Source organism: Phallusia mammillata, chromosome 3 (genome assembly GCF_965637545.1).
Source record: "Phallusia mammillata chromosome 3, kaPhaMamm4.hap1.1, whole genome shotgun sequence".
NCBI classification, from domain to species: Eukaryota; Metazoa; Chordata; class Ascidiacea; order Phlebobranchia; family Ascidiidae; genus Phallusia; species Phallusia mammillata.
The window spans coordinates 31,105,236-31,119,489 of NC_137254.1; the positions used below are offsets into that span (position 1 = coordinate 31,105,236).

Below are 14,254 nucleotides of genomic sequence, written 5' to 3' on the forward strand. Positions count from 1 at the left end.
TTCAACGTTGCGCAGCTATTTCAGGCTTGGTGATTGTTTTAGTGCAATTGTGTCGCTATGTTGTCTTTCACCAAGCGAAATAAACTCAACAACTCAACTCAACTCAAACCGTAAACTCACCCGAACGTTCGGTCTTCAACTCCGGGTATAAAATCGACTTTTCCTGTCGCCATATACGATTGCAAGTGATTCACTAATATCCGATCCATCTGTAAACACCATAAGTTAACAACCCCCTGTAATATGACATCATCACTAGTGACGTCACTAACCAGTTTTCGGACCATTCCGGCGGTCTTGACCGCCCTCGGGTGGTTGGAATTCGATAGCTCGCCGTGATAAACGATCCCCGTCAAATTCAACTTCGCCACGTAGATAAAGTTGCCTGTGACGACAAAATCCGTAATGTATGACGTCATAAATTGAACTTAACCGATCGTTTGTGACGTCATACTTGTTTTGACGCTTTTCCAAGTCGTAAACGTGCCGTTGTCATGGTTATTCGCGGACGCGACGCGACATTCGTAAATCACATTCATCTGCAGTTTACGGACTTTATACGTCATAACAAAGTCCTCTGACGTAAAGTTCTTTCCGTCCATCACAACTTTCCGAGCTAAAATGCAAACGTCTTGTTTAGCTGACAACGCAACTTTTCATATGTGGAGTAAGTTATATATACGTTATTTATGCAAACCAAAAAAACCAAATTGCCAGCGATGCAGAATAAAACGTATTCATTTTATCAAACAGACGTTTCGACAAAAACAATTGTTGTCATCAGTGAAAATTTTAAGTGAAAATCAGTGAAAACCTGTTTTATTCCAACTCAAACCCGACCCGACTTACAACTCTGTTTGGTCGGTAACCCCTGGCACGCGAGGTGGTTTTTCATGGCATGCCAACCGATTTGCGTGTTTATATTGAAATAATTTAACCTGTTACACTGCTTGTTTATAGTTTTTATCATGTCAATGTCTTAAAATTCAGCCTTACATGCACAAAGCACTCTGCTTTCTCTTTATTATTGATATCTGCTGGCACGAACCACTGTTATTTAGAAAAACGTTGGCACGCGAGGTCATTAACACATGGAAATAACAAGTACATTGGCACGCGTCGCCTAAAATGGTTGCCGACCCCTGAACTAATCAAATCTTTCTTACATTGAAGTGACGCCGAGCTGCCTTTCCTTCTCCACTGGACGTAGAACCAGAAATTAAGTTGTTTCTTTCTCATATCTGGTGGAAGTTTCCAACTGAGCAAGATTGTTCGGGGGTCGTTGAGTGAAACACTGAAACTGGTGGGAGCATCGAATCCTAAACAAAGTGAGGAGTTGTATTTATTAGTTTGGCATAGGTTTTTTGGGGGGGAGGCGGAGTCTGAGTTGTAAACGGGCCTGAAATTGAAGCCCGAATCCAAAAGCACAAGCCCAAAACCCGGCCAGAACCCGAATCGTTTTTGAGAAGCCCGTTTAGACCCGAACGTTTGATTGACAGGTCTATATGCATTAAAGCCCCAGTAAAAAAAAAGACAACAAACACAACAGACAATTGTTCTTGAACAAGGCGTTTTAGGGATGTTTGAAATTAGGCCAGGCCCAGCAACTGGCTAAGTTAACATTTATCAAAAAAATACTGACAGAGTAAAGTGAGGCCCAAATCAGGCCCATTTAAGAGACCTGTCGAAACATCGTCATGTTTTATGCACAGACACTAGCTCTATTTTTTTTGCTCAGTTTGTAACAAATGGTAAAAAAGTCGGACTCACTCAAACATTTTCTGCCCCTCAGCAACGTGTAGTCGGCGCTGACGTCGATGTTGCCATGGGGACAGCGACACGTGAATGTGCCGGGCAAATTGATGCATCGGTTGCCATAGCAATCCTCCCTCTTTGTGCCGCATTCGTTGATATCTGATAAAAGTTTACGTTCATTTTTAACATGTTTAGTGAGAACATCCGAAAAAAAATTCAGCGTAAAACACATTTGAGAAAAAAAGTAAAACAAAATGCGCCCTGCAGCTTGTTTAAATAGATCAGAATAATGACATATTTTTCTCGACCAGGTCCCAGATACCATAACTCAGTGTTTCTCAGTGTTTCTCAACCTTTTTTTACTCCGCGACCCCCTTTAGAGATTTTCTAACACAACGCGACCCCCACCAGAATGTTCATACATTTGTTAACAAACGTCGTAGAAAACCCCTTAAAATTTTGGTTATGGCTTATGTCACCATATACCTTTAAACTATTTCATTATTTTTGTGTAAAATAAGCGAAATACCACAATCATACAGAAGTATATAATCGTAAATGCTGTTGTGACAATTCTAAATCAACCTGCGGTTTCAGTTACTATGCTAAAGAGAAGTCACGGAGAAAGTTTTTGTGATACGTATAAAATCATCCCGAGTTGGATTGCGTCTTCGTGACCCCTTTTTGGGTCTCGACCTCAAGGTTGAGAAACACTGCCATAACTCATCATTAAATATCGCACCAATGACTTCGCACAACTTACCAGTTACGATAACAGACTGACTGTCCAGGATTCCCAGCTTAGAATCGAACCCGGTCCGAAACAAGCTTTCCAGCGAATTCTGCAAATTCAGCATCACGTCGTTGCCGTCCATGCGTGCCGCTGTCAATCAAAATTACACGATTAGCGCCCTGATGACGTCATCAATGCGTGACGTCATACGGTTATGTGGAAGAGCTATTAACACCATACCTCACGGGCGATCCACTTTCACAAGGGGGCGTAAAGAGCTGAGTTATTTATTTAGCGGCTAAAGAGGGGTCGGGTTGGGAAATAAGTGTTTAAAATTTTTGCATTAGTAACTAAGTTCTTTTGCTAGTTTTATTGAATCTTAAATGCTAATGCCTTACCCTGACCCTAATAGCCCTAACCGTGAGCATTTTTGGAGATATAACGTTTTAAATGTGAAAAAGTGCACTTTGCGCCACCTATCGAAAATTAGCCAAATGTGGGTCTTCCGTGAGGTATGGTGTTAATAGATTTTCCTGGTTATGTAATCATCACCTGGTGGCTTCGTGTGGATAACGCTTTGCACACGAACGCTGCCGTCACCGATAAAGTTTGATGCTGTGACGTTGTGGTGGGTTACTGTGACGACCCGGATTGGGCGGGTTTTAGTTGCAACCTGAAATGTAGTTGTAAAGTTGCTTTGTTGCTTGCCTTCACAAGGTGGTGGGTTCTATTCCCAGGTCGACCTCCTGAAACTATTTGGGCGGTGTTTAAATATCGGAAAGTCTTTGTGGATTAATTGTTTTGTGCGGTATGCTGAAGTAAAAAAAAAACTTATTACACTAAATATGAATTTCGTTCAACAGACTTTGATTCCAAGTGTTTCGGAGACTAATTTTAGTCGTGCGGATCCACAGTGCTTATCTTACTGCAAAGGTTCGCGGCCCCTGAACTAAAATATAGAAAATAGTCTAAGACCTAAAAAAATTTGGGAAACACTGTTCTAAAAAACAACCAGCAATCTTACATATTTGTTAATCTTTTCATGCGCCTCATTCCGTATAGCCTGGTAATCATCGATGCTCTCGTCCAGTGTGAACGCGAAAATCATTTCGAACGTGTAACAAACAGTGGTGACGCGTTTCCATGTTGACCACGCCCCTTCCTTGACGCTTGTGACCGCGCGCGCACGAAACTCGTAAACCGAATTCGGGATGAGGTCGCCCACGTCCTCTGACATAGAGAAGGTTTTGCTGCAAAAACAAGAGCAAACATATAATGAGTGAAATCCAAAACACAGTGTATATAATCCCCTAGAGCAGGTTCTTAACCAGGGGTGCACGCACCCCCAAGGGGTGCGAGAACTGTTCCTAGGGGGTGCGGGGATGCTGAATCATTAAGGTTGGTTAGGTCTATTCTATTTAAGCAATTACAGAAGGGGGAGCGAAAATTGGTTGGTGATTTGAAAGGGGGTGCGAAAATTGGTTGGTGATTTGAAAGGGGTGCAGCAAGGAAAAAGGGTTAAGAACCACTGCACTAGAGGCCAAACAGAATCAACCGTTTACACAGTATTTGCGCAGAATATATGTTTCACCAAATGTTTATTGCATCCTCAGTTTCTGTGAGCGAATACAACACTGTTAAAAAAGCGAAAAAATAGTAAAGTAATCACCGGGAAACTGCTGCTGCAGGGTTGATTTCATTTTAAACTAGACTATTTATAATAAATGACGAACATTAACATTTAGACGCCTTTAATCTTACTGAATCAGCAAAATACAACAGTAAACATATAATGAATTAAAATAAAATCTAGTTTAAAATGAAATCAACCCAACATTAGCAAATTCCCGGTGATTACTGTTCTCAACATCAATATTATCCAAAACCCAGAGTATGAAACCTCAGACCAAACAGAATTTATGGTTGTACACAGTATTTTCACAGAAAATATATTTCACCAAATGTTGATGGCATCTTCAGTTGAATAAGGAACTGTGTGCAGTGTACAACGGTTGATTCTGTTTGGCCTAGGGTTTAATACACTGCGTTTTGGATTATATTGAACAACGAACGTAACAGAAGGCGAGGCTTGTTGAAAGCGCTATACCGACTCAAGACGGTCTCCTAAGCATTTTCATATGGTAAGGCGTAGGCTAGAAAAATATAACCTGCGGTGGGATTCGAACCAACGACAGGAGTCTTTCCGAGACTCGCGTTCTTATTAACACAAGCACTCTTACCCATTGACGTCAATCAGTATATTTTCTTCGTCCAAATCGGACAGTGATCTTCCTTCAACCTGATAGTTGAGCAAGTTGCCTTCGATCTTCGCTGGACGCCGGATGTTTATTCTCACAACGTTTGGCGTCACTACATCGACGGAAACCGACGCTGGCGGCCCTGTAAATTTAGAAGTTTGTTTCAGGGGTCAAGCTGTATAGTGTAAATGTGCTAAATAAATGGTGCTGCCAGGGTGGCTGTTCATAGTGTGGTCGGAATTGAACCAATCGGTTGTAAAAGCCACCAACGCATTAACGGCCTAATAAAATCCATAAGGTCTCATCAGTGCAGCTAGTGACAAGACCGCATTGACTATAGAGTAGCCATCTAACAGCACTCAGAATTTGGCGAAGCATGGCAAAGTGAAGCTCAGGTGTCTGTATATCAGTAAAAATCTATGAAGCCAAGAAATTATTAGTAAGCTGCAGACAGTGCACATTGTTTCGATGTATGAGGTCTCATCAGCGCAGCTGGTGACAAGATATTGGTCGTATTGGCTAGTGTACACTGTCTGCAGCTTATCATCTATTGGCTTCGTGCTTTTATATTTAAATCTTGCTTTTGGAGACTTTTGGTATAAAATGCGTTTCATTAATTAGGTATTGATGGGTTAATAACAAGCCTATATTATATATAACAGTCTACTTTAGGCAGTTATCAATATATACTGACTCGACCCACTAAAATTAGTCCCAAAATGCTGCGACTCAGAGTACACGAAAGTAACCCATTGAGTTCACCTTATTTGACTTTTGATGAGTTGAGCGCTCTTTGTTTCAAGTTCAATAAAACATCGCATTTAAATTACGGCAAGCTACACATTTGCATACCTGTATTTAATTTGCATTGAAGCCCAGGGAATCTGTATCCTGTAATGCCGGTATCGATCATTTCATCTGGACATTTGCATTTGTAAGTCCCATGCATGTCTGTACACGTGGCTTTCGCGTGGCATTTCACATCGTCCTCGCGGCAAGCGTTTCTCTCTGCAATGAACCAATATGTTATGTACGAAATTAGGCAGAACTTAAGCAATAGATTGTCTCTGGCTGCGGGTTCGAATCCCACCGCAGACTAGGGTTTATCTTTCTCATGCAGGGTTCACCACTGAGCCCCATAGCTTTCTTGGTAGAGCGCGGGTCCTGGAAAGACTTCATTCGTGGGTTCGAATCCCACCGCAGACTAGGTTTTTACTTTGTCATGTGGGATTGCTTGGTTACCGGATTCGCGGACTAGGTGATATAGGTTCCCAATTGCCTTTCTGTCGGGCGTGCTGTGTTACTTGTGAGCTCAGTGGAATTTATTGCCAAGATTGAAAGGTGCTCCATAGGTTTGAGCCTGTGTAGCTTAGTTGGTAGAGGGGGAGCACCCGAAAGGCCCATGTTGTGGGTTCCAATCCCACCGCAGGCTCGAAATTAAATCTTAAATATCCGAATCCAAAAAGGCAATTACTATCGAATGTTAGATTCGGTTTACATCGCTTTACAAACTATGTCTTTTTAACTAGTTCACTTGTTTTTGTTTGGCATAAAGTCTGGCGCAACGAAAATCTAAAACACAAACATTTTACCGTATACTTTGATTCGTTTCGTGTATGAAGTCAGTTCTTTTACCCACTTCCATTCGAACGAGGTTTTCACTTTGCTGCTTGATATGTTGGAATTCACATCAAAGTCAAGATTATAATAAATCTGTAATTCCAAATTAATGCGCTGCATTACAATGTAAAAAAAAACGATTGCACAATAATGACAGAAAAAGTGTGAAAAAAATTGAAAACTGCACGCTGTGCGCTTTGTTTCGACCTACAAGGTCTCATCAGTGCAGCTGGTGACAAGACATTGGTTATATTGGTATTTTGCTCTATTTTTGCTTGTACATTGTGCTTTCAGTTCTTGTTTGGTTTAAGCCCAGATGCGGCATTTAATAGAATACGAGAGGCATGGCTTTTTACCTTGTTCTAACAAACAGACTGGAGTGCAGTTAGATAGCTACACTAGCCTATGCGGCTTGTGTCTTGTCACCAGTTGCACTAATTAGACCTTATACAGGAAAAGAAAATACATAACAGGTCGAGGTTAACTTATTTTTTTAATGCAAAGCTACAAGTTCGTAAGACTTAACTCGAATCAACATTCAACACACGAAACATTTTACACTTTACTAACCTTTAAATTTCCGTTTCTTATTTCGGTGCTGTTGATTTTTTCGTGTCCCAAATACGAAAGTGGCAAAATCTTATTCAACTGTGAACGGAAGAAATGTTTAGTTCGGATAATTGAACGGCCCTGAACCCGAAATATTCTTTTTAACCATGATTATGTTTACCGAATAAAACAATTTAAAGGTGGATTATCTACATAAAGATCTATTGAATGCATGGCTAAACACAATCCGATTTTTTTTAAAGCGGAATTAGGCCCACATGTTCGGTTTACCAAGTAGAAGTTTGACATTAAAGCTGCCGAGTGCAAAGTCACTCCCGAATCAAGCCCGTTTTGTTGGAACTTAAACCCGAGACTTTTGCGCACAATTCCCCCAAAGTAGTTGGCTTAAAAGCCCTGATGTTGCCCTGTTGTTTGAATCCGAGATTTTCGGGCTTAGGTTTCTTCAAAAGGAAAAAGAACGGGCTTGATTCGGTCCTGACTTTACGCCATGTGTCAGTATTTTTTGAGTAAATTGAACTAGCCAAGTAGCCAGTTGCTGGACCTGACCTAATGTCAAACAGCCGCAAAACGCTATGTTACTGACCAATTTTCTATTTTTGTCCATTGTCCTGGTTTTTCCTGGGGCTTCAATGTACAGGCCTGTCAAACAAACTTTCGGGCCTAAACGGGTTTCTCAAAAACGACTTGGGTTCTGGCCGGGTTTCGGGCTTGTACTTTCGGGTTCGGGCTCCAATTTTAGGCCCGTTTGCAACTCTGGTTTGAATCCACAAATATTTTGGAAATAGGCTGCCTGGCCTACTTTTTTATGAGCCAAAAAAAACATCCCCGAACCCGACCTAAAATACCTGACTTTAAACCTTTGTTCTGGTTCGCGGAAGGTTTTACAAGAACTTACCGAGCCTTCAAACTTGATTTGGTCGGACTTTTTCACAACGATGAGCGACATTACCACTCTTTTCACATCTGAAACGAAAACATGTACATTGTAACACTATACACGGATCTGTTTACAAGTTTAATGCTAAAATAAAGGCCCAAAAAGACGTAAAACAACGACATGCTTTACTATTCAAATGTTTCGGCAAATGGTCGAGGCACCATCATGTAGTTTTGTACAAACCAGAACTGAAAATATCTTCAAGGCAAACTTGCTTAAAACCGTTTCCAACGACCCATTTGTTATAAATTGTATTTTTTCCACGTTTTGCTCACAGTGAGTCTGCCGTCGAGCTGCCTGTTTTATTACAAGTCCGTTGAATCATTTTTTTTTCATTTTTTGACTTGGTTTCAATTTAGTTCAACCCATCAGGTTCCACTGGGTTGGAGCAATGCCGCTTAAATTTCTTGTTTGGTAAAACATAAGTGGTCGGGATAGGATTAGAACTCACAACCTAATGAACACAAGGCGGTTGCACTTGGCATTTATTGGTTGGTTTATTGCGTGTGCTTTTTTGTTGATAATTTTTAAATGTGTCTATTTAGTTTTCCACCCCTGTCTTAAGTAGTTGTACTTTTGTTAACCCTGGTACATCTCTGAGATTTAACATTTTTTTGACCTTTTTTTCTAATTTTTTCAGTTTTTCTAAACTTTTTCCATAATTATTTTGAATTTTTAACTTTGAGCTAGGACTAACATCCATTTTTTGGGGGGTTTTCTTGAAAGAAGCAGGGAGAAAGCTGGTTCATTTCTGAGATTTTACATTTTTCTATTTTTCCCTGTGAAAATGCCCTATGCAGAAAAATGGATGTTAATCTTGACTTAAAGTTAAAATTTCAAAAAAATCAATAAAAAATTGTGGAAAATTGTTTTAAAATTTTATAAAAAAGTGCAAAGAATCTCAGAAAAGCACCAAAGATTGCCAAAATAAAACTGCCATACGCCAAAGCATTAACCAAACACAACTTACCCAGGGGAATCTGGACCCACTCTGAGAAGACACCGGTGTGTTTGGAGTTGACTGCTGCCACACGGAACTTATAGATGTAATGTGACGACAGACCTGTGACGTAACTTCGAGGAATGCTGCCCTTTGACGTGGTCTGCAACACAAGCATACGTTACTAGTGATTACGTGATAAGGTAGGAAGTAAATTTTGGTGTTTTCTTGTCTTAATTCCGAGAAAAAATCTAGAAAACTGTTTTTGACTTGATTAACAAAAAATAACGCCAGGCCTGTTGAAGGCGCCAGCATACCGAATCAAGCCGGTCACCGAGCATTCCCCACCATATGGCAAGGCGTACGCTAGAAAAATTAAGCCTGCAGTGGAATTCGAACCCACGAGAGGTGGTTGGCATCACAAAAGTAAGTCGAACACGGGTTAAGTAGTAAATAGATGAAGGATGTGTTATTTCACTCGACCTACGTTGACTATTCGCCTGTCCGGTCGATTAATGGGAGAATATTGGACGAAGTAACGCGGGATAAACCGGGAATTGATGTTTCTCGGCATTTTCCATTCCAACTTGACTCTGCTTTTCGACATTGCTTGCGCTGTGAGGTTTAATGGCGGCGGGGGGACTGAAATATTAAAAAAATGGTTTAAAAGCATCAAACTATGTATTGAGTAGCTTTATTTAGAGACAGAGTATCACTTTAGGTTTAACTCTAATTATGGAAACAGGTTTCCAGAGAAACAGAATCAGTCGTTGAAGGTTTAAGAATATATATTTCGCCTATTGGCATCGTCAGTTCTGTAAAAGCGAGAAAAAAGCAACAATAAAATGAAGATAAAACATCAACAGGCTAAAAACCAAGCACTTTAGGTTTAGCATTTCAAAAAAAGTTTGTTGTTTTGTTGTTAAGTTTTTTTTACCCACACCACATTTATCTCAAGAGGTAATGAGCAAAACTATAAAAAACCTTAAAGTTTTAGCAGAAAAATTTGGAAATTATTAAAAGGAAACAGCTTTGTCTTTTTAACTTTTGTTGTAGAAGCACAGTCCATAGTTTTAAGCAGTGCCAGAAACAAGATAATAGAAGGCAACACTTCATACTCGTGTAACGGTTGCCTTTGGTCACAGACCTCAATACAACTTTGAAGAGGGAGCTGAACAATGTTTTAAACGAAGAAACAAAATGTAGGTTTAAGATTCAAACGAGTTTACACAGCCCTTACAGCTCATTTACGCTCCCTTAATGGTTCATAGAAGGCAGATTAATAATCTCTGCTTTATTCATCGCAATGTGCTAAACAATGCCATTCATAAGATACCCGATTTGCGGGTTTAACAAGTTTTTATAGCTCATTTTTTTGAGCTTTTGATAGTAAAAAAAGGTTACATATCAACCAACCTCCCTCTCCAGTTTCTTCCATACACGTCATCATCCACTTTGCGTCATCAACAGTGACGTTGTTGCGCGGTATGGCTCGAAGTGCAACGTTAAAATACCTCACGTGACGTAACTCTTTTATGGCGTAGGAGGAACGCGTGTTTTTTAAAACGCGGTAATCGACATTTTCTGCAAAACAATGGAAACATCGGGTGTTGTGAAAAACGATGATTATTTAAACTTTTATGTCTGAAAAAACGTTAAACGGCAAATGTTTTACGGCACAAGTTTACAGAACTCTTCTGACAAGTAGTTTTATTCCGACGTTTTAACTTCGTATACAGGTCGTCTTCATCAGGGTAAATAACACTGATTGCGACTAGTACGGTGCACGATAAATAGGCCGTAAATCGTTGGTATAAAATACAATTACCAGAACGGCTCCATAAATTCGATGTTATGTCTGGCAGCAATAGCTTACATATGTTGATTATTTCAATTAATTGTCATATTAAACCATAGAGTCATTGCATGATAAACTACATATAGTGCACACTTTTATTTGCAGCAAGCCAGCCACTGATGAGAGCTTATAGGTGGAAACAGTGTGCACTGTCTGTAACTCACTTATCATGCAAACATTTTAATATATATAAGTTATAAAAAATCCTTATTTCGGTCGATAAGAATGTCAACCGCACACACACCTTGTATATTGTCAATAATATTCCCATAATCTCCATAATTGCTCCCGTTCAGTTTCCCTGACAACCGATGACGTACCGATTTCCCGTCACTGTCCTCGCCTTCAAACTGCGGTGACGTCACACTGTCAAGATCGTACCAGCTGATGACGTAATGTGATAGGGTTTTGTTCTGTGAGGGAAAAAATTTCTCGATTATTGATGCAGGTGACCAAATTGTGACGTCATGTTTCATGTGACCAAATTGTGACGTCATGTTGCATGTGACCAAATTGTGACGTCATGTTTCTTACCAGGTCGACACCTGATTGGACGATAGCTGACCACGTGACCGTGATGCTGTTTTCCTTCACTTTGCATGCGAAGTTACTGATGCGGAACGAAGAACCTGCAATGGAGAAATTAAAGGTAGAAAAAATAAGAAATATAATTTCTAGGGTTTGGCAGAAGTGAAAGCGAATGAACCCAACTTTATCACCTTAACGCTTTATTGACTGACTTTGAAATCGAAAACACTAAAGCCATTTCAAAATTTCAACCATAGGTACGTTTACAACCAAAGGCTTTCAAACCCCCAACACCAACCTTATATGGTCACTTTGAATTTCAAATTTTGTTGGGAAATATACAGTTTAACTAGGCCAAAATAAATAACAACAAAACCTGTTTTCAACTATTTTACGCTTATTGGACGGACTTTGAATACAAAAGTTTTTTTTTTTAATTCCAGTTATAGCTACTTTCAAACCGAAGTTATTTTATTTTTCCCAACAAAAGCCTTATTAATGTCACTTGAAGTTTTATTTTTGACAAATTAACAGTTCAAACAGCCCCCCAAAGTAACAACTAGGCCTTTTTTGTAAACAAAACTAGTGTTATATGTTTACAATACAACATACAAAAGACTCAACAACTAATAACTCACCAAAATATTGTCAAAAGTCTTATTATTGTCACTAAAAGTTTAACTAGTAACTTACCAAATCCAATCACAAAAACTAACAAACAAGCCCGTATCCATAATCTTTCAAACATGCTTTACATGTGGCATCAACTCTTGCACTGAACTTCTTCTTGTGATGTAATAGCCAAGGTACTAATTACCCCCACCTTTGCGTTATTACCATTCCTACTTCTGTAATCAACATCCTCATTTACTTGTCTGTTGTGGTAAACCTATATAAACTAAGTGTGTTTAAACACAACAGAGACGCAAACAATAAACAATAGTACAACAACACTTCGAATTCAGTGTTTGTATACCGTTTTTTCAGCATTATACAATACTAATATTAGTGAAATCAATAAATACAAGGCTCAGTAACTATCTGACACATTTCCTATAGTTCAAACCTGCAACAATTTTACAATTTCTCTTTATACGCTTTTCAAACAGAAAGCTCAGAAAACTAGTTCCGATTTTTAATTAATACAACAACTGAAAACAGTTGTGCGAAAAGTCTACACAGTAAAAGCTGCCTGACAAGTGGTAATGATAAGGACGTGTTCGCACATACACCCTGCGGCGTTAAAGTTTTTAAACATCGCTTTACAACTTTCACACGATACAAGTCCAAGGGTCGTGGGTACAAATACCGCCAGGTCCGAATTTTAGATTAATTTTACTTTTTTAAATATGTTGATGTAGAGAACTTGATATCGTGCTTTTTACTTCGGGTTAGAATAAGGCCATTGTCAGCTAAAGCAGTGGTTCTCAACTGGCGGTCCATGATGACTTTTTGTGTGGTCCACAGGACGTTGATTATGTTTTGTATTAAATTGGAAATAGGCTAGTTGCATAGAATTTTTTGAATATTCAGTACGAAAAAAGCTTATCCAAGTTGTTGGTCATTTTCCTGTTCTCTGTTATCTCTCTATAAAATAAAATTATGTATTTAAAGAAATTATTTCAAGGCAACATACTTGTTGTGAATGTTTTTTTATCCTTACTTAACAATTGACTGGTCCACGATATTTATTTAATCAAACTGGTGTTCCATGGCATGAAACGAGAAAAAAACTACTGAGCTAAACACTGTTTGTTTTTGTTGTAAAGAAAACGTGGTATAAGTAATTTTTGGTAACTCTTCGGCAAACAATATTTTGAAACATTTAGTTGGACTTGTGTGGCTATCAAAGTAGTTTAGGATTTTTATAACAGCGAAAACATTTTTTATCTTTTTGGATACTAGCTCATATTGTAGTTTTTGTACGAAAGCCGCGCTAACGAAAAAAAAAACTTCCCAATAATTAATTTAATTTTGTTTCCGCAAGCTAGCGGCAAAGGGTAACAGTTGTGCGTGGATAGTTTTTGTCAAAACTCTGCTGGGGCTTTTACAATTGGGACTAGTGTTGCTATGAAGTAATTTGATATAACTTATAACGAAAGCGCGAACCTCGCAACTTTTTCCTTTATGACTGTTTGCTCATATTTTTGTTGCATTTACGCCTTTCAAATGCATTCCTTGTTATTCAAAGTCTCGATAACGGGAAAAAAATGTCCCTAGTAATTCTTTCAAACTTGTTGCCGCAAGTAAGTAAGTAAGTAAGTAAGTTTATTTCGCACAAATATTTGAACACCAAAAACGGGAAAATTAAATGAAAGGAGAATGTGCGGGGTAGCGAAAGACTCTGTGGTCATCGTGTCAGCTACCCCTTCTTACACAAAAAAATTACACATACACACACACAAACATGTTTGTACACGCAGATGCATAAAGAACACAAACATAAAAAAATCTCTTGCGTGGCTCGAAATTATATAGAAACGAAACACAGTATTTAAGCAGGTAGAACAAAAGTTGCAAATAATAACAAAAAGTGCACGTAATGAAAAAAACAAAAACGGTAGCAGTAAGCGAACGTTATTAAATGGAAACGAAAAGAGTGTGTATGTGTGATTCAGGAAAAAAGTAGTTTATACGCTGGAAATGAATTTTATTTAAGAAAACACTAACATGGAAAATTTGTATATGGCGGTAGAGAAACAAAACACGAAAAGCAAGTGAAAGTTGAAAATTTACGCAAGCCTTATCGCATGGAAATGCGCTGCCGCATTGGATAATTTTGCCTTTGTGCACGTGTTGTTTTGCGTGAGTTTGTAATCATAACATGTGATTTAGTAGCTGAGTTTTAATTGCTGATTTAAATTTTGGGAATGAGAATGTTTTATTGTTATTGGAAATCGCGGACCATAGTACAACTGCTAAGAAGTTTAGACTTTTTTTTACCGAAGTTTGTTTGAACGCGGGGATGGAAAAAGTTTTTTAGTTGACTTTGCCTTGTATTATGAGAATAAATGTTGGAGGTGAGATCAAAATAAGAGTTAAATATTGATGGCAG

The 14,254-nt window shown here is 38.8% G+C and overlaps 1 protein-coding gene across 2 annotated transcripts in view; it reads right to left on the reverse strand.

Annotated features, from left to right (window-relative positions):
• LOC145220532 (uncharacterized) overlaps positions 1 to 12,083 on the reverse strand; it is a 60,839-nt gene extending 48,756 nt beyond the window's left edge. The window contains exons 1-19 of one of the 2 annotated variants that reach the window (XM_080087747.1): positions 11,893 to 12,083; positions 11,206 to 11,300; positions 10,916 to 11,084; positions 10,230 to 10,397; positions 9,301 to 9,455; positions 8,844 to 8,976; positions 7,832 to 7,899; positions 6,937 to 7,014; positions 6,339 to 6,459; positions 5,599 to 5,754; positions 4,729 to 4,888; positions 3,513 to 3,738; positions 3,041 to 3,161; positions 2,519 to 2,638; positions 1,771 to 1,914; positions 1,167 to 1,319; positions 455 to 616; positions 273 to 385; positions 121 to 209 (exon numbers count right to left, since the gene is read on the reverse strand). In XM_080087747.1, coding sequence (XP_079943873.1) covers positions 121 to 209; positions 273 to 385; positions 455 to 616; positions 1,167 to 1,319; positions 1,771 to 1,914; positions 2,519 to 2,638; positions 3,041 to 3,161; positions 3,513 to 3,738; positions 4,729 to 4,888; positions 5,599 to 5,754; positions 6,339 to 6,459; positions 6,937 to 7,014; positions 7,832 to 7,899; positions 8,844 to 8,976; positions 9,301 to 9,455; positions 10,230 to 10,397; positions 10,916 to 11,084; positions 11,206 to 11,300; positions 11,893 to 11,947 — 2,486 coding nt within the window. In that variant the 5' untranslated portion in view covers positions 11,948 to 12,083. The remainder of the gene's footprint in view (positions 1 to 120; positions 210 to 272; positions 386 to 454; positions 617 to 1,166; positions 1,320 to 1,770; positions 1,915 to 2,518; positions 2,639 to 3,040; positions 3,162 to 3,512; positions 3,739 to 4,728; positions 4,889 to 5,598; positions 5,755 to 6,338; positions 6,460 to 6,936; positions 7,015 to 7,831; positions 7,900 to 8,843; positions 8,977 to 9,300; positions 9,456 to 10,229; positions 10,398 to 10,915; positions 11,085 to 11,205; positions 11,301 to 11,892) is intronic. The other variant, XM_080087746.1, reaches the window with a different exon arrangement.
• Between the last annotated feature and the right edge of the window lie 2,171 nt (positions 12,084 to 14,254).